The sequence below is a fragment of the Gadus chalcogrammus genome, chromosome 12 (genome assembly GCF_026213295.1).
Source record: "Gadus chalcogrammus isolate NIFS_2021 chromosome 12, NIFS_Gcha_1.0, whole genome shotgun sequence".
Classification (NCBI taxonomy): domain Eukaryota; kingdom Metazoa; phylum Chordata; class Actinopteri; order Gadiformes; family Gadidae; genus Gadus; species Gadus chalcogrammus.
This window is the reverse complement of record NC_079423.1, coordinates 25,799,108-25,823,863: the sequence shown is the minus strand read 5'-3', so window position 1 is coordinate 25,823,863 and position 24,756 is coordinate 25,799,108. Positions and strand designations below refer to the sequence as shown.

The window sequence follows — 24,756 nt, the reverse complement described above, 5'->3', positions numbered from 1 at the left end:
TTTACATTCTTTCCATTTTTCCTTGACCACGCCATAGTGCTATCGATGGGAAGCCTCTTATTCCTGTGAACAAAAATAGAATCGTTAGTCATCGTTACAGATCTCTTTTCGAAGGCTTTTTCCCACTCTCTTCCTGCTCCGGTCCATCTATGGGCTACTGTGTAGTGTAACTTAGCATAATAGTAATAGTAGTCCAGGGGGTTATAATGGCTTTTAGCCCGGGAGTAGAACCCATGTTTCAGGCCTACCATCCTGATTTCTGTAAGTCCAACACTTTGGGTGTGATCACAGGGATCCACCCACAGCCAGTAATCAAGTTGGGTGTCCTCCCCTGCTGAGTGGCTCGAGGCTTGGATGTGAGGTAGAGTGATTGCTGATCGTATAGGGCTTGAGGCATTGATTTCCCCCGTCATCAGTGCGGCCATTTGATATTGCATAAATGCCCCACAGATCTTTCCCACATCTGAGAGGTCTCGAGCGATGGCCTTTTTAGTGGCCTTTAATACTTGTAAATTCCACAGGCGTCCTCCTCCCACAGAGGGGTAACTCCTGATTCCCGGGGTGTACGTACATGCTCCTATGATGTTTTTTATGGAACTGAAATTACTCGAGTTGATGTCTTTACCCTGTCTATCCAGGTCTCCTTCATGGTTACCTTTGCAACCGGTATGGTTGTTGCCCGAATCTTGACCTAGGGACTCATTCATGGCTAAAGTAAAGCGGTCTAACCATATTGTGATACCCATGTTTTTATTGGAGTGGTTAAACCATTGCGAAATATTAGGATTTCCCATATTGGGCATTTTTATAGAAAACTCATAATGTTTATTATCGTATGATTTTTCCTCTGTGGCGTCCTGTTGGAGGTCATTTAGGCCGCAGGCTTCCGTAGGGGGGTAATAATGATCGCCCTTGTCATACCACCTTTTTATCTCCCCCGGGTACCAGTCTCTCCCTCTGTGTGCTTTATCTCCCCTCATTATCCTTTTACACCCGTCTTGGGTATGCGTATGATACCATTTCCCTTTCCTGTGAGTCGACCACAGCGTCCATCTCCAGAAAAGTTCTGAGGGGTCTATCTTTTCTTCCGTTGACGCACAGTGTTTACATGACCGGGTGCATCCTATCCCTAAGTCAACTGTGGGAGGAGTGTTGTGTCGTTTGTGGAATTGAGCTATCACATTCCACAGCTGCCTATGGTGCCCAAATCCTACTGATGAGGCTTTTAGGTAATTGCTCCCAGCGGGGGGTTTACCTTTCTCCTCTGTTTTGAACCATTTGTGAGTCCTACAGACCGTGTTGGTTCCATTTTGTTTCCAACAAGTACAATTGGACATTCTAAAGTAGCCTTCGCTCTTCTGACCATCATCCGTCCAGGTGAATCTTCCTTGGGTTCTGGAGCAGGTCAGGGTGATGTTCGTCTTCACTATACATATGTATATTAGGTCTATAATATCGAACCCCGGGGGTTTGAGGTTTGTTTTCTTCTTAACACAAATTGTCTGTAGATGTTCATATTCTAAGTGGGGTCCTTGTATGTCGGGAGTTTGGGAATTTTGCTTCTTCCTTATAGGTAACTCTTTGGGTTTTTTATTACTTAGGGTATTCCTTGCGGATACCTTAGGGGTCGGATTCTGATTCCAGCATGTTGAGGTGTGGTTGGAACATTCTGGTGTCGTTAGGGCCAGCCATCTCTCCAACCATGCCAACTCTGGATCGTTTTTCCTCTTCTCTGGCCTCAGGGTTATCTCCTCCATTCGTATCTGGGTGACCTCTGTATGAGTTACTTCGATGAGGTCATCATACTGCCACTCGTAACTGGAGTAACGTTGGGCTATTGTTGCAAATCCCAGAAATACACAGCCCAATAGTATTGAGCCTAATATTAGTTGTTTCCCGTAATGCATCCTTATTTTATTAAGTTTCGTGTTTCCTAAATTGGGTTTGTTACAATGGTCTTCGTGTCGAGGGTCTCCCTCCCCCGGGTCTGATGGTCTCTCCATGTTGTTTATGGCCTAGAAGAGACAGACGGATATCGTAAATCGATTTATTCTGCTACTGATTCGTCGGGGGTGAGGCTCACTCGTTTGGACCTTGTGAATTGGGTCGTTAAGCCTTCACCCCCCACAGAAGTGAGCCCAAGGGTTAACTTCTTTAAGAGAGCTGATCCCTTGTCCTCACTTTTGACCCCTTCACCTGCGTTTTTGGATGCGTTCCTAATTGGTTCAGCCTGCGTAGGCCTGTCTGTCTCTATTCTTGGCTCTCTCCTGTTTAGGGTTGGGGTTATCGCCGCTGACTGGGCAGAGATGGTGGGCTGTTTTCTATCTTTTATCCGATTTATTGCTCTGGCAACTATCCCCATGTTTAAGGGGACTTCTTGAGCATAGCAATCATAGGACAAGAGTCTAATAGGTTCCTCTTGGGGAACCTTTCTCTTTCCTTTCTTGTCTGGGAGTCCCTCCCATGGTGCAGTTTTGTGGATAAATACTTTCAAGCTCTTCCACTCTTCTTGGGGTGTCCTTTTCTGGGACCCTTCATTCTCCTTGAGTGTGGAATTTGAAAGTGGTTTTACTGTTATGTGGAAGACCAGTTGACCATGCCTGGTCTTCTTCGCGTGTCGGGCTACCGTGCCCGTGGTGTGACAGTCCAACTGCCCCTTTGCACATCCTTTTGTTGTCTCGCAATTCTCCCAAGGGGTGAATTCTCTGTTGTAAGCTTCAGCCATGATTATCTCTCCTAAGTCTCCAGTAGGCCTTCTTTCCATCCATTTTGAGTTATGGGAAATCACCAGACTTCCAATGTTGTTTGGATGGAAGGATCTGACTACCGCTTTCCTTAATTCTACGAAGCTGGTCCCATATTGAGCCAGTCTAGCACAGCAATCCTGTTTTCTCGCAATTCTCCCAAGGGGTGAATTCTCTGTTGTAAGAGAATATATATATATATATATATTTAAGCAATAGATCACGCCAGGCTGTGGTATGTGCTCATTATACCACTGTTAAGGGGTGTTGTCCGGCCCCGACGCGCAGCGGAGGGCCGGCGACCCCCTTCACAGTGGTATAATGAGCACATGCCACTGACTGAAGTGATCTATTGCTTTTATACAACGGTTACTATTATGGCGAAACGAAAGTCATAGACACACTACATTTAAAAAGAAACCAAGAAAGTCAAAATTGCCGTTTAATTAAAGAATACAAAAAAGTAGTCCCTCCTAGCTGCCGCTATGCATCGACGGTCGCTATGCAACACACTTTAGCGTCCCTCCAAGAGAAGGCTCCGATAGAGCGGTTCGCCTGCAATTTATCCTATGGAGCAGTTCACTCGCCGTGTGCCTAAGCTATCGTTAGTCTCTCCATCGCCTTGCTCACTCCTGGAGTAACAACATTTACACGCTCTCCATCATCCAACATATGTTTTACTTTGTAACTGTTTCTACTTCCAGGCGCGGAGTGATATGCAAACTTTCACAAAATGATCGGGCGTCATAGCAGTTATGTATACGCTCATTATACAACAGTTGGGAACCAATCAGATCGCTGGATTTAGGTCCCCCGTTGTATAAATATATATATATATATATATATATATATATATGGTTGCCACATTCTACCAAGTATCGTGGCCCATTGATATCAAGGTATCGCTTTGCTGTTTGTATTCAACACATCAAATACAAACGGCATATACGGGGCACTGGAATCATTGGTTCAGGTGTAAAGGTCTATTCATTTTTTCATCTTATACATCTATAATATATAAAATGAAATAGGAATATATAAATTGGAATATAACCTTATTTTTCATGTTTCCATTTGTATCCACTCTTCTCTCCCATCCTCTTATAGCAACAAACGGCACAAACACAACTCTCACTACGGCCTCTCCAGAAAACGTCCCCACAACTCCACCAGGTACCACAACTATCTCAAAGGGATAGCTTATCCATGTTCAAACTTATTTTCGCGTTTTAGATGTAGGCATCCACAAAATTAATTGCCAATTGATACACTAGCAACAATTTGGACATTTGATCACAAAAAAGCGTATCCGCAATCATATTCGGTGCATTGTAGGATCGTCAAGGAATTTGTAATGGAATAAATTTGCTATCATAACCAGGAGAGAAAAATGTCTATCAATAGATATTTCCCTCTTTCGTTCCTATTGTTATCTTACCATACCCCTGTATTTTACGTCATTCTGACCCTGCTTTACGTTCACTACAAGTGCACGATCAACACAGAAACAAACATGGAGGAGCGTAAAGCAGAACCGATGTCCCTGCAACAGTCGATTCGAAATTCGTCCGTCCGTAGGCTACCGAACGATGTCTCTCCGGGACGACCCTTATACCCCCGTCCGGTTTCAGCGTTGTTATGGATGTTACTCAATACATCCTCTAGAGCAGGGGTCTTCAATTAAAATTGAACAAGGTCCAGTTACTAAAAATTCCTTACAAGAAAGGTCCGAACCTCTAACCTACCATGTCCTAATAGCCTACTTTTGTCAAATACAATCAACACGGCATATTTCCTTATAATTTCAGATGTATTTATTTTCAATTTCCAAGTAGCCTATGAAAAACAAGTTAGACAAAGTAACGCATATTAACCTTTCAAGTAAACAAAACAGGGACATGAGGCCTGCATTTCAAGTAAACATAAAAAGTGCATAAGGCCTACATGTCAAGTAAGCAGAACAGGAACACTAGGCCTACACTCCAAATGAAGACAAAGTGCATTAGGCCTTCATTTCAAGTAAGCAAAACAGTTACCCCATCTGTAGAGACTGAGACAACCTTTGTTAGATCAATCCCCCTCTTTGACAGCATCTCCTTAATAGCCTCATAAATATCTTCTCGTCTTGTGTGTGTCTCAAGTGGTGTTAGACCCAACAGGTCCTCACAGATCTCTTTCTTGTCTTAATGTAAAAATCGCACATCAACCAAAAGCTGGGCATTATCCGTCATATCTGAAGACTCATCGATGGCTAAGGATGGGGCACTATGAACAGCCGCATCAAGCTGTGACAGTGCGTCTTCTGATAACATTTCTGATTTTCTGGTTGTCGTTGCAGCTGACATTGGGATTCGCTTTATTTTTTCGCACAATTCATCCCTTAGTTTACCTTCAAGTAACGTCTTGGCAGCGGCGTTCAAGCACTCCTTCACAATAGCCGCGTCACCGAAAGTTTTTTTATGTTGCCCCAAAACCAATGCAATCTTAAGTGAGCATTCATTTGCAAGTTGCTGGCCTGTAAATGAGTGTGTGAAGACTCGCGTAGACCTCTCATACTGAGCTCTGAGCTCGGATATTTTCCACGCTCTTACTTCTGACTTCTGGGAATACTTTTTCTCTAAGGATCTGTGTTTGGATTCTTAATGTCGCTTAATATTTCCGCTTTTTATCAGCGCCACGGTTTCAACACATAAAAGACAGAACAAAGGGTTAGTACTGCCTTGCGGGAGAACATGTCTTGGTCAGTCCATTCATCTTTAAAATGTCTGTTTTCGTGGTAAACTTTCCTAATTTTCGAGCAAGCCATTTTATCATTCCAAATCGCTCTTCCGGTAAACAAATGCTTTGATTGGCTATTTTTTGAGCGACGCTATTACACACATGCCGTGACAGACGGAGGGAGGGGGGGAGTTTGGTGAGAAAGAGATTGCTTTTTGCTATTTTTAATGCTCCCAATAGTATTGAGCCTAATATTAGTTGTTTCCCGTAATGCATCCTTATTTTATTAAGTTTCGCATTTCCTAAATTGGGTTTGTTACAATGGTCTTCGTGTCGAGGGTCTCCCTCCCCCGGGTCTGATGGTCTCTCCATGTTGTTTATGGCCTCGAAGAGACAGAAGGATATCGTAAATCAATTTATTCTGCTACTGGTTCGTCGGGGGTGAAACTCACTCGTTTGGACCTTGTGATTTGGGTCCTTAAGCCTTCAGCCCCCACAGAAGTGAGCCCAAGGGTCAACTTCTTTAAGAGAGCTGATCCCTTGTCCTCACTTTTGACCCCTTCACCTGCGTTTTTGGATGCGTTCCTAATTGCTGATGCTGGCCTGTAAATGAGTGTGTGAAGACTCGCGTAGACCTCTCATACTGAGCTCTCAGCTCGGATATTTTCCACGCTCTTACTTCTGACTTCTGGAAATACTTTTTCTCTAAGGATCTTCCACGGTTTCAACACATAAAAGACAGAACAAAGGGTTAGTACTGCCCTGCGGGAGAACATGTATTGGTCAGTCCATTCATCTTTAAAATGTCTGTTTTCGTGGTAAACTTTCCTAATTTTCGAGCAAGCCATTTACAGCCATTTACTGTACTACGGACCATTCTGCCTTTAAATTTGTATTTCAGTGAGAAATGTCTTTATTAACATAATCATGCTTTGTATAGTGAAATCAAAAATAAATAAATAATAATAATCATAAAAAAATAAATTGGTCATGGGTCCGGATAGGGCCGTCACTTGGACCGGACCCGGACCGCGATCCGCCGTTTGGTGATGCCTGCTCTAGAGGGCAGTGACTGTCCTGTCACAATTTACCGTCATCGACAATCGCAAACATGGCATCTGTAGAGGAGATGATTTTGCTTTGTGTCATCCGAAATCTGCAGAAAAAGGTGCAAAAAGTGTAGGCCTAGGCGGCGGTGGCATGTGACACCCCTCACCAACCCGCAGATTCTCTCCTCAAAATATTGCGCCATTTTTAAATGACCAGTTACAACTCATTGCCAAAGCAGGGGAATGATAAAATAAAAAGGTCAGGTTGGCCTATATAGTATAATATAAGTATAAAATGTTAAATTCAATACGTATATTGTCGCGTTTTTGAAGAAAGTAGTCCAATCCGGCTCACTTTATTTGCTAAAGTATTTCGGTATGGTAACTATGGAGCAAAAGGGAGGGAATTGTATCTAACACGCGTGGAGAGAAATACTGAAGATCTAAGTTGAGCCCCGGGCTTAGGCCCGGGTCTCTCTGCGGGTCCGCCTATGTCTCTGGCCTCCAATCTCACTCCCGCGCTGGTTAGGGTCAAGTGGGCGTGGCCTATGTGAAGTAGGCGTGGCCGGTGTGAAGTATTGGCTCCGCCCTCCTCACCAGTCTAAATGTGCTGCCATCTGTGGCTGGAGTAGTTATTGCAGCTTATGTGTTCGATCCTGCTTCCTAGTGGCTATGTGAGGGCAATGCAGCTTGTGTGTTCGATCCTGCTTCCTAGTGGCTATGTGGGGGCAGCTTATATGCTTAAAATACATAACAATATACAGATATTATACTACTCTCTCTATTTTTGCGAATGGTTGGACTTCTGACTTTATACTGCTGCCTCGATTTCCGTTGGTATTGCTCCGTTTCTCCCGGAGCACTACGGATTCGTAAACTCAGAGGCAACCCACTGACGGACGAAACGACCTCTGCCGAGACCGGACGAGAGGGTTCCTTTCCGTATTTACCTTAGGGGGTGAATGGGCCTGGCAGACCAGGGTCAAAAGATGCTATCTTTTGAAAGAAAGAAAGAGTTGAAAGAGTCTTTAGTGTGCAGATATGTGAAGCTCGTTCTGGACCGTTGATTTCGATTATCATGCTTCTCATTATATCTCAAACAGTGGGTTCACATACACGTTAACAGACCTGTGGACGTGCCAAGTTACGCCAAGTACTAACTTGTTAATTGGATGTCTGTTAAAACCAAGTGTTTTTATATTTGCTTTTGATATTTTATAATGATAAAATAGTGCAAATAGTGCAGCATATTATTCGGTCTATATGCTGCACTATTTGAGCATTTGGTACTTATTACACAGGTCTTCTCAATGCCGTGGAACGCTCCGTTCACTTGCATGGGCCCTTCACAACTTCCGGTAGTGAATTATATTTGATAATTCACCGTTGCTAAGTTAATTGACCGCTGTCAAGGAAAACAAAGGATTTTTTGCCTCTAATGACGTCTTTGGTATCATTCCGCAAGTAGTCCGGTAACTTGTCAACCCAAGCGTCTTCGGTTGCTAAGCGACGTCAACGTCTTTGGCAGATTATTTCTCTGCTGATCAACACTACGAATGCTGGTAACAAATAAATTGTAAAAAGACACACCATGTGAAGTAGCCGTGTAATAAGTGGGATAATGTATATAACATCGCCGGTCATTTTCAAAAATAAGCGATTTATTTTTTCCCTGATAATGACCGGCGTTGTATACATTATCCCTTCCATATATTTGAATAGAATCCACAGAAAATGCACTATATTGCGATACATATCCTTATTGAGGTTTGCAATTACCCATACCGTGATAGAATATTTAATCCATATCGCAAAGGCCTACCAGAACTCAAAGCACACTCAATCAACCCTAATGTGCGTTGACATTGTACTCAAACATATAATATTTTGAAAGCTGCATACTGGTATATCCTACATTATTGACCTCAAATAACTGGACTGTAAGAGTAAATGATAATCTTCGCTTCTATTGACCTTGTTGTGTCTTTGAATCCTTTCAGATCCTCTGAAGTTGATCTTTGCCCTGTCCGTTTCTTTTCTGGCTCCAGCCAGCTACAGTAATTCGACGATACAGGCGGCTGTTGAACAGGTATAAAACATGTGTGTGTGTGTGTGTGTGTGTGTGTATGTGCATGTGTGTGTGTGTGTGTGTGTGTGTGCGCGTGCGTGTGTGTGTGTTTTTGTGTGCTTCATCAAATACAATATTTTGTGATACCTACATTTTTATGTATTTGTATGTATTTGCCGACCTTTCTATTTGGTTTATCTTAATGCACAACCCCAGTGAGATGACTGATCGAACCACGCCTCTTATGCGCCTGTCTTCTGCTAGTATGCTTTTACATTTTCTAACAGCAAGGCTGTTAGTTACACACAGAACATTTTTCCTTGACCTCACAGTTTCTTCACAGTGTTTTTCAGAAAAATATATCAGTGGTTTGTTCAAGCAGGAACATACCTGCTTTAGTAATTTCACGGTATATGATAGTAAATTTTCCTAACTCCACTATCTAAAAAGGGATATATTTTTTATTTGATATGTGTTCAATTTGTTTCGTACCTATCTAATTGTATTTTCTCTTTGTTCATTTGTTGCAGGCTATAAGGGCACTAATTGAGACCACGGGTAGTGACCTTTCCTACAAGGTCCTCAAGATTAAAATCAAATAAGAACCAAAAATAAAACTTCACTCATTCATTTATAGTACTGGTATTTTGGTCAATGGCCACGTTTTACAGTATGCCCACACAAGGCCCCACATATTGGATATGGATGTATTGTTCAAACACAGTAGCCTAGGCCTGCCTCATAACTATGAACAACTACCAACAGCTAATAAACTCCTCTCAGGACCCCCATGACATTTGTTAGAACCGCTGATCCATAAACAATGTTAGTGCTTATGGAAAGTGCAAGGAGTTGCTTGCGCAAATACCATTTACCTACTTGAAGACTTTTAAGGATTACTCTGTAGAATGGATGGTTTGAGGTTATTTCACAACTGGACCTTTTCATATATTTAACAATAAATGATTAATTAGAATTTGCCACCAGTAATAGCAGCTGAGTTGGAACAAAATATGCTTTATACAGAGACTGCTGTCATTGTGTAAATTATATGTATCATGTTGCAAGGAAATATTATAGCTGTAATGGGCTCTGCTCCATTAAATGTTGATGATTGTGTTGTCGGAAATATCGAAATAGTGTCCTGCAGATGTGCAGAGGCAGCCGTGGTCAACTTGAAACTGATATTATCACCACGCATTTCACTGATTAATAGTGACTGACTGATTATGCCATTTCTAACAAAATACAATCAAATAATAGTTATTATATCATACATAAAAGTGGCACTTTCCACATGAAAGACTTCCGAATTTCCGAGTAATTTCATGATGGGAAGGAACTGAATTCATTTGCCTTGTCATTACATCTACATTAAAAATGTTCAAAAATATTCAATAGGCTTAAACCGCGGCTTAACATTGACGTACACGCCTATCTGCGTGCAGGAATATGTGTGTGAGGCAAGTTTACCCGTTCAATTAATATTACAATTTAATTAGTGAAGCCTAGGGCTAATATTTGACGATAGTGGACCATATCACTCACCTGTTAACATGTCACATGTTCTCGCGCAAAAACGTGTGTCATGCATTGCCTACTAGCACCTGCCTTTGCGTCTGAAATAATGAGGGTGTTGTGATGTCACTTTAATTGACCTCTTGACTCCAGCGGCTGTATTTATAGGCTACTACAGCCTGCCATGAATCATGTACATAACATGTCCCTGACCAGCGTGCTGCATGTTCGTGTATCAAAAAGGGGCGGTGCCAGGGGAGAGAAACGTGAATACATTGATTGACATGATGCGCGCACCAGGACATTATCTCGATTACAGTAGAATAGCATTCTGGATTTGAATAAAGAACAACGACCTGATTTAAACGTGGGCTATAGGATGTCAGGCGGTCATAATACGAGGCAAAAGCCACCATTTTTTTTTAAACATGAATAAAGAGTCCATTTTCTAAGGATGCGTCGAGCTGGTTGTTGGCTGTCCTATCAGGATGGCTCGAGCACCCCGCACATTGTGTCCGGCGCACGAGGATGAACACGCAACTGTTTTGCACGAGCTACATTTCTGGCCGCCGATCGGAATGTAATTACAGTCCGGTTATTCAAAGTAACGAGGGCATTTTTGTCGGAATCTCCGGATCGCACAGCAAGGCATCCATTCTCTCTCCTTCTATCTCTGGTGAGGTAAGGTGTACAGTAGGATCATGTTCGCATCATCAACCAGAGTGTGCCCATCTTGGATGTAGCCTGGGCTGAATTAGATAAACAAAGCACAACACAGGCTGCGATGCCTGAGCTTTATTAGGAGTCGGTTTCACTGATCTGCATCTGCAAATGCATGTGCATTCAAAAAATATATGAATGTAGGCCTACATTAGAATGGCTTGAATAAATGTTTGTTCTTAATGACGTTTCTCGACCTGGAATATTCTCTGCCTGAGTAACAATCATTGTGCGTCCATGTTGTCTGTGTTATTTGAATATTATAATAGAACGTAATACAAATAAATATTTGAAGGTGTAAATAAAACATCACACGTGCTTTGGACGTGAGAAGAGGTAGGCTTTTCAATGCGAGATAGGTTTCCGGCACAGCGGCCACGAAATAAAATGATCCGCAGCGGCAGACTAATACGTATAATTAAGGGATAGGATAATTAACACACGCAGACTCACCCGAACGCAAGCAGGCCAATAAAGACAAAAGACAGACAGACAGATACAAACACACACGCACACACACACACACACACACACACACACACACACACACACACACACACACACACACACACACACACACACACACACACACACACACACACACACACACACACACACACACACACACACATTTTTATGGGTAGGCCTATGCGTCCATGTAATGTATGTATGTCCTGGTAAATAACTAACCTTCCCTGAGAAATGTTGAAAGTTAAAGGTCTTTAAAAAAATTACAAATCTTTAAAAAAGAAAACATTTACTGGATTTGCCTGCTTTTTATTATTATGCATTTCAAGGGTGAAGAGTTACCAACAAAGCAGATGTTTGACACAGAGTATATGGTAGTGGGTCAGCGTGGGAGACGCTGCCAATGCTGAGACGTAGTACCAAATTTGTATATGTCTTTCTTACTTAAAAAATAAACATTCTCAGATGTGGTTTGTGTGTGGCTCCATTCATAACAACTTTGAGAATTGCATCAAGCAAACGTAACCACCTTATGCATAGTTTCCCAGTCTTACATTTATTTTTTTCTCTGTAGTAGATTCCATCATATTCTGCCTAAATATGCATAGCTGGCGACTTTGTTTGGCATAGCGTAGCATAAAGCAAAGACAGTGACAGCTTACCTGCACTTGATCCACGTGTGCACAGTTTGACTGACATATAACCAAGCCCTATGATGAGAGCTTTCCCTGCTTTCTGCACAGCCATTGGATCAGAGCCAGGTTTGAGAAATTCATCTGTCCTGCAGTGGTTTGACCTTTGCAGATTAGCGCCAATCACAATGTGGGCCATCGTCTCAATATGTAGGATGCGTGACAAAGGATAAATGCTCAGCAGTCCCTCATGAAAGGAGACCCCTGGTCAAGCTACACCCCTCCTTGAGAAGGATCCCAGACCTGGTTACACTGCTCTATTCTCTACCAGCTTTACTGTGTCTTCCACGGATAATATACACAGATAGATGGAGTAGTTAAAAGCGAGGAATCACACATTAAGACATGAACATTCAACAAATCTCAGGACTTGCTCAAAATAATTATGGCTTACACCTATGGTGAACCCTAAATGGTATTTGTGTATGCACGTTGGTGTTGTTTTAAGGAAATAATGTAATTCTGCTAGAGCAAACTTCAAATAACTGCTTCTGAGTTCTGACACACAAACAGTGTCTGTCATATTGTGCAAAGTGAAATAAATAGTGTTTTTGTTTTGTTTTGTGTATGTATGGAGTCTGGAGGAGTGGTTATTAACGTTGCACATAACTCCATGCAGAAGAATGGTGGCAGTCAGCTCAGATATGGACCTCAGCTAAATCTAAGCAGAGAGGGGTAAATGGATAAATAAGAAGGAATGAACACAGCGCAGCGATAACATGATGAATATACACACATTTGTGCACAACACAATGTTGATCCTCTTGAGAATCAATATTTTCCTTCAAGTTCAACCTACAGTCCACAAGGCTGTACTCCAAGTGTTCCAACCTGCTGTGTCAGGCAGTGATGCAGTGCGATGTTATTAATGTATCTAACTACATTGAAAAGGACACATGACGGTGTAGGAATCGCTGTGTTATTAGCATGGAGCTCCAATTGTCATGCACTCTGCTCACTCACCTCCTTCCTCGCTGTCCGCCACAGGAGCCTGAGGGGCCGCACCAGGATCGTCTATCTGCCTGCGTACCCCCAGCCCCGCCCCAGCTATGGGTCCCCATTCCCCTGTCCTGTGCCTCCTTTCCCTGCTCCTCCTGCTGTCGAGCCTGAGCCAGGGCCACGGCACCATCTCCTGCCCGGCTAACTGCAGATGCTACAGCCTGACTGTGGAGTGTGGGTCCATGGGCATCCGGGACGTCCCGAAACACGTCCCGCCAACCACACAGGTAGCAGAGGCCTGGGACGGCCCCGAGGCCACATGCGTGTGCACACTGTGTGTAGAAAGTAGAGCTAATCGTGGTCACGGTATCAGAATTGATTATTGATCTTTGGAATCTCCAAAGTTATATTTATATAATAAGAGTCACCTTGTATTTGTGATTGCTATGGCTCCTCTGCACTCTTGATTGATTCAGTCCCACTGGTAAATTGCTTTGGATGAAAGCTCTTGCAAAGAAAATGAACAGATCGCATAAAGCAAAGGGACATAAAAACGGTTAAATAAATGCTAAAGTCCATGTTATGAGTCGGGTGTAATGAACAAACAAAAGATTGGAGGACGGGCCCACCTGTGGTTAGGCAGGTCAGAACACTACTGCAGGGCAGGAAGTAGGTGGTACTCCATCTCATGTGCACTTATTCAATCGATGAAGTGTTCCTTCTTATCTTTTTTCTTTCCAACTACTGTTGTGTCCATCCAGACCATCTTTCTTCAGGACAATATGATTGGTCAGATTCGGCGAAAAGACCTCCCACAACTGAGGCGGCTGCACTACCTCTACCTGCAGGTAACCACACACACACACACACACACACACACACACACACACACACACACACACACACACACACACACACACACACACACACACACACACACACACACACACACACACACACACACACACACACACACACACACACACACACGCACACCATTCACCGTAGCTGAACATCGAAAGCAGTTTGAGCAAGCCTGAAATAAGCCTTGCAATATCAACAGTTATTTTGGGCTACACAATACATACTATATACACAATACATACTATATACCACTTATATATCTGTTGTTGTGGTGCAAGTGTTGTTTTCATGTTATTCAATTCAGTTGAATGAACGTGAACAATGTTTTTGCCAAAAGCTGTTGAGTCATTCAGTTGTGGAACTGAACATGAAATAGTGATTTACTGAGTCAGTGTCCTTGAATGGTGGTCTGGATTTAGGATTTAGGATAAGCCGCATTAATATAACAACTAGGGATTCAAACCAAGCTCTCCTAACTGAAAGAATATTTTCTATTATGTGCTATTTTCTGAACCCAGTAGTCAGATTGTTTTCTCCTCTGAAGGGGGACGTGTTCAAATCAACAGGACCCATGCACAGAAGGCTTAGCAGCTTTGCTACGGTTCAACGTAGAATGAACCGGTTCAACGGTTCATTTTAAATGCACTCTTATACCCAATCCGTTGTATAGATGCTAACTTGAAGGATACAGGGAGCTGGGTTAATGCTCCGACCCAGCAGCAGTGTTAATCAAGCTTCTGTTTTTGAGGGTGGGCGGGTATTGGAGACGGTAGGGCGACTCCTCCGAATCCTCCGACTCCCGATTTATTAAAAAAATTGTACCTTCATCTCGCTTGGAACAGAAAATCTTGCATATTGCACCTTAAACATCTCTGCGTGTTTTCAGAACAACACCATCTCGGCCGTGGAGGCCGGCTCCTTCCAAAACCAGCATCAACTGCTGGAACTGGCTCTGAACGGGAACCGGATTCACCTCGTGACAGCTGAGATGTTCCAGGGGCTGGAGCACCTCAGAATCCTCTACCTGGCAGGAAATGACATCACACAGTTACAGGATTACACATTCCGGGGCTTGCAGGTAAAACCGATTTCAAAGAACCTCACTCATAAACAAATAACCTCATTGCGATCCATCATTGCAAAGGGTTATTTTAATCCTAAGCAAGCGCAACACTTTTGTGTATATATGTGTTTCCGCATGTGTGCATGCGTGCGTGCGTGCGTGCGTGCTTGCGTGTGTGTGTTTTTGCTCTCACAGCGCCTCCAAGAACTCCACCTACAGCACAACAGCATAGAGATGCTGTCGGACCAGGCGCTGGTCGGCCTGACCTCCTTGGCTCTGCTGGATCTGAGCAGAAACAACCTGCACACCATCGGGGCGGCGTCTCTACGGCCGCTGGTCAGCCTGCAGGTGCTACGTATCACTGGTAAGAGAGAGAGAGACACCGGGGGGAGAGAGAGAGAGAGAGAGAGAGAGAGACAGAGGGGCAGAGGGTTTGGACTCCCACATCAAAGACATTGTTTCTGTTTCTCTGCCAGGACTAGCGCTTGAACACTAGGGTCACCTTTCTCCTCCATGCAGGCCATCATATAGTGCGTCGATGAATCTTATGGGGCACCAAGCCAAGTAAATGTATATGTACCATAGACATATATATATATATATATATATATATATATATATAGAAATATTTTTTTGAAAAATCGAAATTTGAATTATATTGAAAATATTAGGAGTTAATACCAGAAACAATTGGTGGACATGTTTTGCTGATCTGACACTTTTGGTTCCCAGTGCATCCCTGTCTGACTTGATAATTCATAACGGCAATTAAATGAATTAATGATGATGATGATCATCTGATCTTGCCTAGGGCACTCTTTCATTGATTTTGCGGTGGTCACTAATAGCAATGAATGCCCTCTGAGTTGGTTTTGGTGACAAAAATATCAATAAATATTCCAGAATATTCATGACATGCAAATGTCTCAACTCTGATTGGCTAACAGTTGTCCATCACTGTAATTAACCCATTTAACGCGGGCACCAGAGAAACAGATTGCGCGCAGAGGCCTAATTGGGCCTATATATTTTGTATTTGAAATGCAACAGTCTTTTCGTGGAGACTATGCTCAGAGCAGCTGGAACTGAACAACAGCAAGAGGAAGGAGGAAAACAGGCTATGAAACAAACTTAGTATTTTTTTTGTTGCTATCGCCCATGTTTGATTGTGTTGTGTTGTTTATTGAACTATTAACCCTTGGGTTATGTTTATCAGTGTTACTATAGAGATCATGACGATAGCTGATGTAACGGGAGTCCGGGCGTGTGCAGGACCGAACCGCGCTGTATGACCACTGTTACACTGAGCATAGGCTATTTATTTCAGATAGCCTATTTTTGCACCAAAAAGATTTGAAAACCATGAAAGTTTAAAATCCCCCCCCCCCCCAAAAAAAGAAAAGAAAATCACGTTCCCAGCGCCCCCCCCTAGGTTGTGCGAACGCCCCGTCCGTTGAGAAACCATGGTCTAGGGCCAGTCCTTCTCTGGGATTTGGATGAATAACACAACCTCTGGCTTAGATATTGAGGGCACCAGTGAAGTTTAGATTGTGTAAAGGAAACAAGAAAGTCAGGGAGCAAAGACTTGAGGCCTCCAGACTGAGGTCTTTCAGTGGCTCATTGTATGCTCAGCCTCACGATTTTTTACTTTTTAAAGGCCTTGTATTTTGCCATTGAACCAGAAAAAAAAGAAGAACCTTTATTCGCCCGACCGAGACCAAATTTATATTCTTTTTTTTTTTTCAATTTCCCCGTCACCATGGAGACAAGAATTCCGATAAAATAAAACAGATTAAATAATGCATGCCTTGAACTTTTGACCAATGGTTGTTCACATTGCCATCTTCAGAAACTAAGCCAAAAATGTATTTCAGTGAAGGCTGTTTATTCGTCTTCCCCGCAATAACTAATCAATTAACCAATGACTTCTTTCTTGCGACCTCACCACACTTATTTTCCTCCAGAAGTATGCTTCCCTCTTAAAGTGTCATTCCGGCGAAAATTTAACCCAGGGTCTTTGTTTTGGCATGAAAACCCATCAAATAAGCCCTCAAGATATCTTTTTAATTGAAAATCGAGTATAAGAGTTTGCCCAGCGCAATGTTTGGCGTCCATATTATTGGTTTGGGGCATTGAGTTTCGCCTCCAAAACAGCATTTTTGAACCACTAATATTGTTAAAAATAGCACCAAACCTCTGCAGTAGCATGACTAGGGTCCCCACACATAAAACAAAGCACAAACAACCTAGTTTGCAAACCCAGTCGATAGCCGAATGCGTCAGAGTTCAGTTCAAGGAGGAAAGTTTTGGAATTTATAATTTCTATAATTGCTATTTATAAATAATATATTGTGTTGACACGTAAATTAAAGGATGTGTTTGTTGTATGTTATTGTACTGTTATTACACAAATATATGACAACAATTGTTAAACGTTCGGATGACTCTTCCTCCTCCACACCAATTGAGAAAAATCATGCAACACGACAAATAAGCAACATATAAACAACCTTACCTCAAGTTTATCCGTAGCCACTTGCTGCACTCGTGGAATAGCATTCTTCTTCAATGACACTTTATTTGGGTTCTTTGGGTCAGCAGCTCTTTTAGGAATGATGAAGTCGCCTTAATCGAAATGAGCACTGCAGACACGGTGATCCTTCTATATCAGCATCTCAATTGGCGTCTCAATGTCCATAATGAAAACAATAAGCCACTGGTCTACCAAAGATCGGTCATTGTACCACGATGGCAGTCTATGGAAAGTTTCTGGGGTGTAACTTTTCATTTGTTTTCCGCACCCGGGGAAAACACAAACACGAACCATCTCTCTCTCTTGACTTCAAGCTGTAGATGGGTCTTCTTCTCCGGGGCTTGAGCTGTCCTTCACTCTATGCGTTAATCACGTGTGCAGTGCGTCTTCTGTCAACAACGTGCCATGCTTGATTGTAGCGAACTAATATTTTGTAACTAACCTACATATGCAAGTCCTTTAATTTACGTGTCAACACTTGCTATATTTTATTTATAAATATAAATTACATAAATGATAAATTCCAAAACTTTCCTCGTTGAACTGAACTCCGGCGCATTCGGTCACTCTATGCGTCAATCACGTGTTCAGTGAGTCTTCTGTCAAAAACGTGCCATGCTTGATTGTAGCGAAAAAATATTTTGTAACTGTAACCTACATATGCAAGTCCTTTAATTTACATGTCAACACTTGCTATATATTATTTATAAATATAAATTCTATAAATGATAAATTTCAAAATTTTCCTCCTTGAACTGAACTCCGGTGCATTCAGCAACCGACTTGTGTGGACTTCCTGTAAACACGGACCTACCAGTAATGCTTGTTGGACTGTCTTTTTAAATAAACTCTGGGTTTGCAAACTAAGTTGTTTGTGCTTCGTTTTATGTGTAGGGACCCTAGTCATGCTACTGCAGAGGTTTGGTGCAAAAATGCTGATTTGGAAGCGAAACTCAATGCCCCAAGTCAATAACATGGACGCCAAACATTGCGCCGGGCAAACTCTAATACTCGATTTTCAATGAAAAAGGTATCTGGAGGGCTTATTTGATGGGTTTTCATGCCAAAACAAAGACCCTGGGTTCAATTTTCGCAGGAATTACACTTTAAGACTCTCTCTGCTTCGGTCTCACCTCAGAACCAATGCATTCTCAAACCTGAGCCTCTACAAAATATGCCAACACATCTGCTGATGCACTCAGAGCAGTGCATCAGAATCTGTGTGTGACCGGGGTCTCTCTACTCTTCGATGCTGCCGCCCATCTCCTCAGACAACCCGTGGCGGTGCGACTGTGCCCTCCACTGGTTGAGGAGCTGGATCGACGAGGAGGGCCAGCGTCTGCTCAGCTCTGCCGAACGGCGGCTGGTCTGCACCGAGCCCCCGCGCCTCTCCCACCTCAGCCTGGTGGAGGTGCCCCTCAACAGCCTGGTGTGCATCCCCCCTCTGGTGCAGCTGGAGCCCAGGAGGCTGGCCGTGCGGCTGGGGGAGAGTCTCCGGGTGTCCTGCCACGCCTCGGGATATCCGCGACCGCAGGTACCGTATTCATACACACCCTGGACGTAAGGCTTAGTTAAGGTTAGTTGGTAATTGCGTTGCGTCGGCATGGAACCTTCACTGAGCCTTTAGTCCTTTGAAACATGCTCACAGAGTGGTACTCACTGTCTGCAACGTCTGATTTGGGGTCTGTTTTGGGGTGTTGTTGTACTTGTGTGCCCCATGGCCAGTTGTCTGCCAATTAACGGGGACCAGATGAGCAGTCTTTGTGTGATTGCAAACGAGCTGACATTTGCAATTGATTGTCTTCATAGTTAGGATAAATCATCGCCAACCAGATCGAAGAAGACTTGCCAGAAAGTGGGCCATTAACAATGATCAGTGTGATGATTGAAACAATGGTACTCTCCATGTATGTATAATCATGACGATCCCGTCTGCCCGCAGGTGACCTGGAGGAAGGCCTTCCAGGGTAAGGTGGTGCTGTCCCCCCGGGGCCTGGTGCACGAGCTGGGGGGCGGAGGGTCCGCGGGCGGGGGCGGCGGCGGGGCCAGAGAGGAGGAAGAGGAGGACACCTCGGACGAAGGGAAGGTGCGTCTGCAGAAGAGTGAGGGGGGCGAGCGCTTCGACCCCGACACGGGCAGCGGCATGCTGTTCCTCAGCAACGTGACGGTGGCGCACGCCGGCTTCTACGAGTGCGAGGCCTGGAACGCCGGCGGCGTGGCCCGGGTCACCTTCCAGCTGGCCATCAACTCCTCCACCTCCTCGTCCTCCGCCTCCTCGTCCTCCATCTGGGCGTCCTGGTCCCAGGCGAGCGCGCCCTACTACCCCTCCTGGCCCCGCCTGAGGAACCACCGGCCCGCCTCGGGCTCGGACGTCAGCCGCGAGCCGCTGTACGCGCTGGGCAGCATGGCCTTCAGCGCCCTGGGGCCCGCCACTCAGACGGCCATCGCCATCGGCATCTCGCTGCTGGCGCTCACCGCGCTGCTGCTGGTGGCCATGATCTACAGCCGGCACCAGCAGCGGGAGAAGGAGGCGGACGTGTCGGAGAAGGTGAGTGCCCTCGGCAGGGAGGTGAGCCAGTAGCGGATAGTAGATCCGTTTGTATGCGGGTTAAACCCCGATCGGGTTCATTCGTTCACTATTGGATCAGAGTAACCAATCAATGGTTCTATGTATATTTTTTGTGTATTTATTGTGATGTTCGGTGGAGTGCGGATTATATACATTCAAATCAGTCATGTATCCAGTGTGTTGTACCAGACCATCAAGGTATCGCTTTAATGCACAATGAAAGTCTTTTCACCAAAAGGTCCTTTTCAAGCAACTTTGCAAAATCAAGAAGCATACAGCGTGGATGTTTTTTCATAGTGAGCAATAAAAGAAACAGTTTTTTTATCTAAACAAATCTTGATCAAACCCATCACACTAAAGGAGGGGGGGGTCACAACAGATGCACACAAAGGTCTCCTAAAGCAACGCTTTGTGTGTCCCCCACCGTAGGAGGAGAGCATCCTGTACGTCAACGACTACTCGGACGGGCCCACCACCTTCGCCCAGCTGGAGGAGTACCGCGACGAGCGGGGCCACGAGATGTACGTGCTGAACCGCGCCAAGCCCGTCCTGCCGCCCGCGCCCCCCGCCTCCGCCGGCCCCCTGGGGGGTTACCCGGCCCCGGCCCCCTCCGACAGCCTGTCCTCCTGCAGCCCCGTCCGCTCGGCGGGGCCTGGACAGGCCGTGAGCCCGGCCCCGGCCCCCAAGAAGCAGCAGCATCAACTCCAGCAGCAGCAGCAGCAGCAACAGCAGCAGCAGCAGCAGCAGCAGCAGCAGCAGCAGCAGCAGCTGGAGAAACTGGAGGAGCTGGAGAAGCTGGAGCATCAGCAGGAGCCGGACATACGGACCATGCGGAGGATGGCTGGGGAGGGGGGTGAGGCGGAGCCCGTGGTCACGTCCGAGGCGGAGGGGATGTTCCTCAACCACACGGGCCTCTTCATGGACTCCCAGATCGCCTACGAGATTCACTGCTGAGGAGGCGCCCGCGTGGAAAACTTAAGCTAAAGAAATCCAGAGATCCCTAAACGTTCGAGATGGGATACGTGACTCCGCTTGATTCATTCCGCTTACTGTGCTTCTTGTGCTGACCATTCGTGTGTGAGACATAACAACAAACGACAAAAACAAACCGACCCATTGAGGTGAAGGGGAGGAAAAACACGCAACGCGTCGAGAGAGGAACACGAGCCTGGTGCCTAAAAAGGAACGCCATTCATACGTGGAGGTTCAGGAGAAGGACTTTGTTCAGGTTGGTCCTCACCTCACTTGGGTGACCTCGCGTGTGTATGTGTGAACAACTCCCTCCCCCCCCCCCCCCCCCCCCCCTCCCCCCCTCCGCCCGCCCTCACCCCTTTCTCTTACACTATTAGACTTGAGGTGATGTCACTGCACCAAACAAGGTCCCTGTGCTGGGGCGAGACACTTTGCCAGTGAAGGTGATTACTTACTGAGAATAGGCTTTGGCTGCTGTGACTCACTCACATCGCTCCAATCAAATCTGAAAGTAAATCCGTCTGATGTTTGCATAAAGCGACCCCCCCCCCCCCCTCCCCCACTCCACAAACCCACACACACACACACACACACGCACACACTTTCATACAATAATACTGAGGGTAGACTATATTCTGTTGTCTATATGGTCACGGAGGGTAGATACATTCAACAGTATATTACTGCGTTGGATCTACTCATGATGTTTCAACATGAGATAGCAGGGAGGAAACTCTGCGAGTCGGTTTAGCCATACATCTGGGACCTCATGTACAAAAGCATCCACGGTGTCTGATACGGGACGTGGAACAAGCTGCGTCCATGTTACAACACAAATCACTGAAGCTAAACCTTGTTTGTGGTCGTACAGGGGGAAAATGATCGATGATTTGTGAGCGTGTTATGACTGCCTGAGTGGGTACATATAGCCAGGGGGGGAAATAAACATATTTCAAGTAATTGGATACAATTCACCGTTACATAACGAACAGCTAATGTTATTTTTTTTATTGATTAAGATTCAGCAGAGGACCAGTCGTCCAATTATTTCTTCACATACAACGTATATTATCTCCAGACAGGCCTTTCGTACAGTCCTACTTTACAAGAGGGAACTAGTAGCTGTCATATCAAGGAGGAAATGTATGGAAAGCATGTGTCGATGGAGCGTTAATTGGATATTATATTATTCGGTCTAAGGGAATATTTGAGTTCATTCAAAGTAAAACTTAACGCAGATTTAGAGTGGTTTGCTACTCGGTGCAATCTAAATGTACAGATTTACATTTCCACACACATAACTATTTGACTAATTCCTTGCTAAAGTTAGTGTGTTAACAGGTTTTAAAAGATAGCACTACAAGTCAAGTCATAAAAATAGGGAATATCGAATTGTGTTATTTGCTTAAGAGTCATCTATCAGAGATCAAATTAATATCGTAAAGGTGCTGAGTAAAAATATATTCTAAAGTGATTTTCTGTAGCCTTCCCTACCCGTTTTTTCTTCCTTAAAAAACGTCTCTCAGCATTGGTTATTCAAATGTTAAAAAATACCGACACAGATGTCTGCTCCTTCTATGTACCAGGGCATAGTAGTAGACTCAACTTCACTTGTTGAGTCTACTACCCTTGCCCTGGTTTCTTGTACATGGCAAATGTGTTATTGCAGAAAACCACCAGTAGGGGGCTGTGAAAGATTTTGGTCTTGCACCTATTTCTGAATACTCATGGTGTTAGGAGAGTGGAGAAAGGTTTGGAAGCTTAATTTGAGTCGCAGTGAGTCGAATGACTGGTAGTAGCAGCAAATAACAGTTATTACTATGTAATCATACTGTCGGCACTGCTCTAGAGAACTGCTCCCGTCTTGTGTCAGCCCCATTTTGTTGACAGCACTGCTTCACATTTATAAGATACTATTTTACAAAAGAAAATATGCCAGGGTTTTTTGTTTTCATGTTCAGCATGCCAGAAGTTCAAGATAATGCCGCCACTGTCTTTCTCCAAAGTTCTCAGGAATGGAATTTAAAAGCATAGAATGTATCCATCTGCGGTTCTCCTTTAATGAAGTTTCCCTTTTGAATCGGGACTCTCTCAACGGGCGTTGACAACCTCTGACACTGGGACATGTCACAAGTCCAGCTTCCTAAGTCGCAGATTTAAAAAGAGATAATATACGATATCTTCATGACGTTGAAACATTTAATGGCTGCCATATTTTTCATGGTTAGGTGTCTCCAGACTGTTTTATAATTCTAGACTTTATGTAGGCCTTTGTCTTCGATTTTTTAATACAGTCGTCGTTTAAAGTAGCACAAATGAATGTCAAAATATGACTATTACCCAAAATAATGGACTCTACGGGAAGATGCTTGATCACAGAAACACATTCTATCCGTTTAAATTCTATGATTTCAGCCAATGTTCCCTCCGAATCAACATCAATGTACAGTGTGAAGATGCATGGTGATGTATTTCAAGGGCATTATCTATCCTTTTATTTCTCCTTTTATATGTAATAATCTTGTAAAGTATGAAAGTGTAAGATATGCTTGCTATACAGATGGGGTTTCCTCTACAAACCTCAATCTTCCCCACTCTAAGTCATATATTTGTTTACGTTTTTAATGATGCAGAGTCTAGGAATTCCTATTCCAAAAGATATTATCTGGTACAGATGGTTCGTAATAATCTGGAGCAGGACAATGCAGTGGCGGGGATGTACGGCTCCCAGCCGACAGGTGTGGGAGAGATCCATCCCCAATGCCGCAGCCTACCTGCAGGGGGCCTCCTGGAGCCAGATGGCCCCTGGGTCCCTACCCTAGGTCCCTTCCCACCTGCCCCACCTACCTGCTTCCTTAATGACATGTATCTGAATCCATTGTAAGTCGCTTTGGGTGAAATTGTCTCCTAAATAGGTCCACAACGCACATGAAGAATGTCTCCTTTTATTTCAAGGGTGGTTTATTGACCGTTATTGATTTCTTCATTACCCATGGGACATTTCTGTACATTTTTGTTTGCTGCGGTTATCACGCAACAATGTAAGAAAACATTCAGACACACAAATGTGCATTCGAACCCACGGATCGATTCTATCATCAAGTACTTCAGCCATTATTTGAAAATCATGTCATCTCATTGTCTTCATACAATCTTTGCTAGAATTACAAAGCTATGGCATTTGACTCAGCCATGTCGTTGTTCATTACGTAACCAGTGCTACATGTTTGTTATAGCTGCTATATAATTCTCTGTGGATATACAATTGTTTCTACTATGGTTGGTTTGTTATTTTAAACATGTTCAGCATATTACCTAGTGTATTGAGTACCAATTATTTATTGATTTGTATGTTTATATTCAGATCAACTTTATTTAATATACTTAATTTGTTCAAATCCCTTTGTGAATGTATTTATTTTGGGGGATTTAAAAAATGTATTGTATGCTCCATTCTATTTTAAAGTAATAAAGTCAATCTGTGCCGTTCCTACTTTGCATCAAATATTTCTACAAACCCTTACTTTCACTTCTTGTTTCATTCAATGTAACTGCTCCCATGCAGGCTGACAACACAGAGAAAGTGGACCCCGTCTGAGGCTAAAGAGCAAGCTATAAATCTGCTCTCAGGCACAGAGACATTGAGGGGCAGGTGCATCATGGGAGTTGGGGTGTTGATCTCCTGACAAGTTGTCAGACTTGGCACAAAGCAACCGCAGCCAAAAGGAGGAAGCTGGTTGTTTCTGAGGTGTGCCAACAAGAGGAGGCAATACACAGTGCAAGGGCAGTCTAACAGGGCCAGCGTCCAAATAAATAAAAGGGGTGCTGGTTATGGCAAG

At 44.0% G+C, this 24,756-nt stretch overlaps 1 protein-coding gene across 1 annotated transcript; it reads left to right on the top strand.

Annotated features, from left to right (window-relative positions):
- The first annotated feature begins 3,927 nt into the window (after positions 1 to 3,927).
- On the top strand, positions 3,928 to 20,899 carry LOC130392769 (leucine-rich repeat-containing protein 24-like). Its single transcript, XM_056603269.1, has 10 exons — positions 3,928 to 4,416; positions 12,767 to 12,831; positions 13,014 to 13,203; positions 13,678 to 13,764; positions 14,667 to 14,858; positions 15,039 to 15,207; positions 18,648 to 18,910; positions 19,319 to 19,924; positions 20,375 to 20,639; positions 20,745 to 20,899. Exons 1-10 carry the CDS (start codon positions 4,135 to 4,137, stop codon positions 20,897 to 20,899), a joined length of 2,274 nt encoding a protein of 757 aa, XP_056459244.1. The 5' UTR covers positions 3,928 to 4,134.
- Positions 20,900 to 24,756: the final 3,857 nt, after the last annotated feature.

Bases quoted from the DNA above. Each gene is read 5' to 3' on its own strand.
- LOC130392769 (XM_056603269.1), top strand. From the start codon at position 4,135: ATGTCTATCAATAGATATTTCCCTCTTTCGTTCCTATTGTTATCTTAC. The intron at 13,765-14,666 runs GTAACCACACAC...GCGTGTTTTCAG, and splicing joins TGCACTACCTCTACCTGCAG to AACAACACCATCTCGGCCGT. The intron at 20,640-20,744 runs AGCATCAACTCC...TGGAGAAGCTGG, and splicing joins CCCGGCCCCCAAGAAGCAGC to AGCATCAGCAGGAGCCGGAC.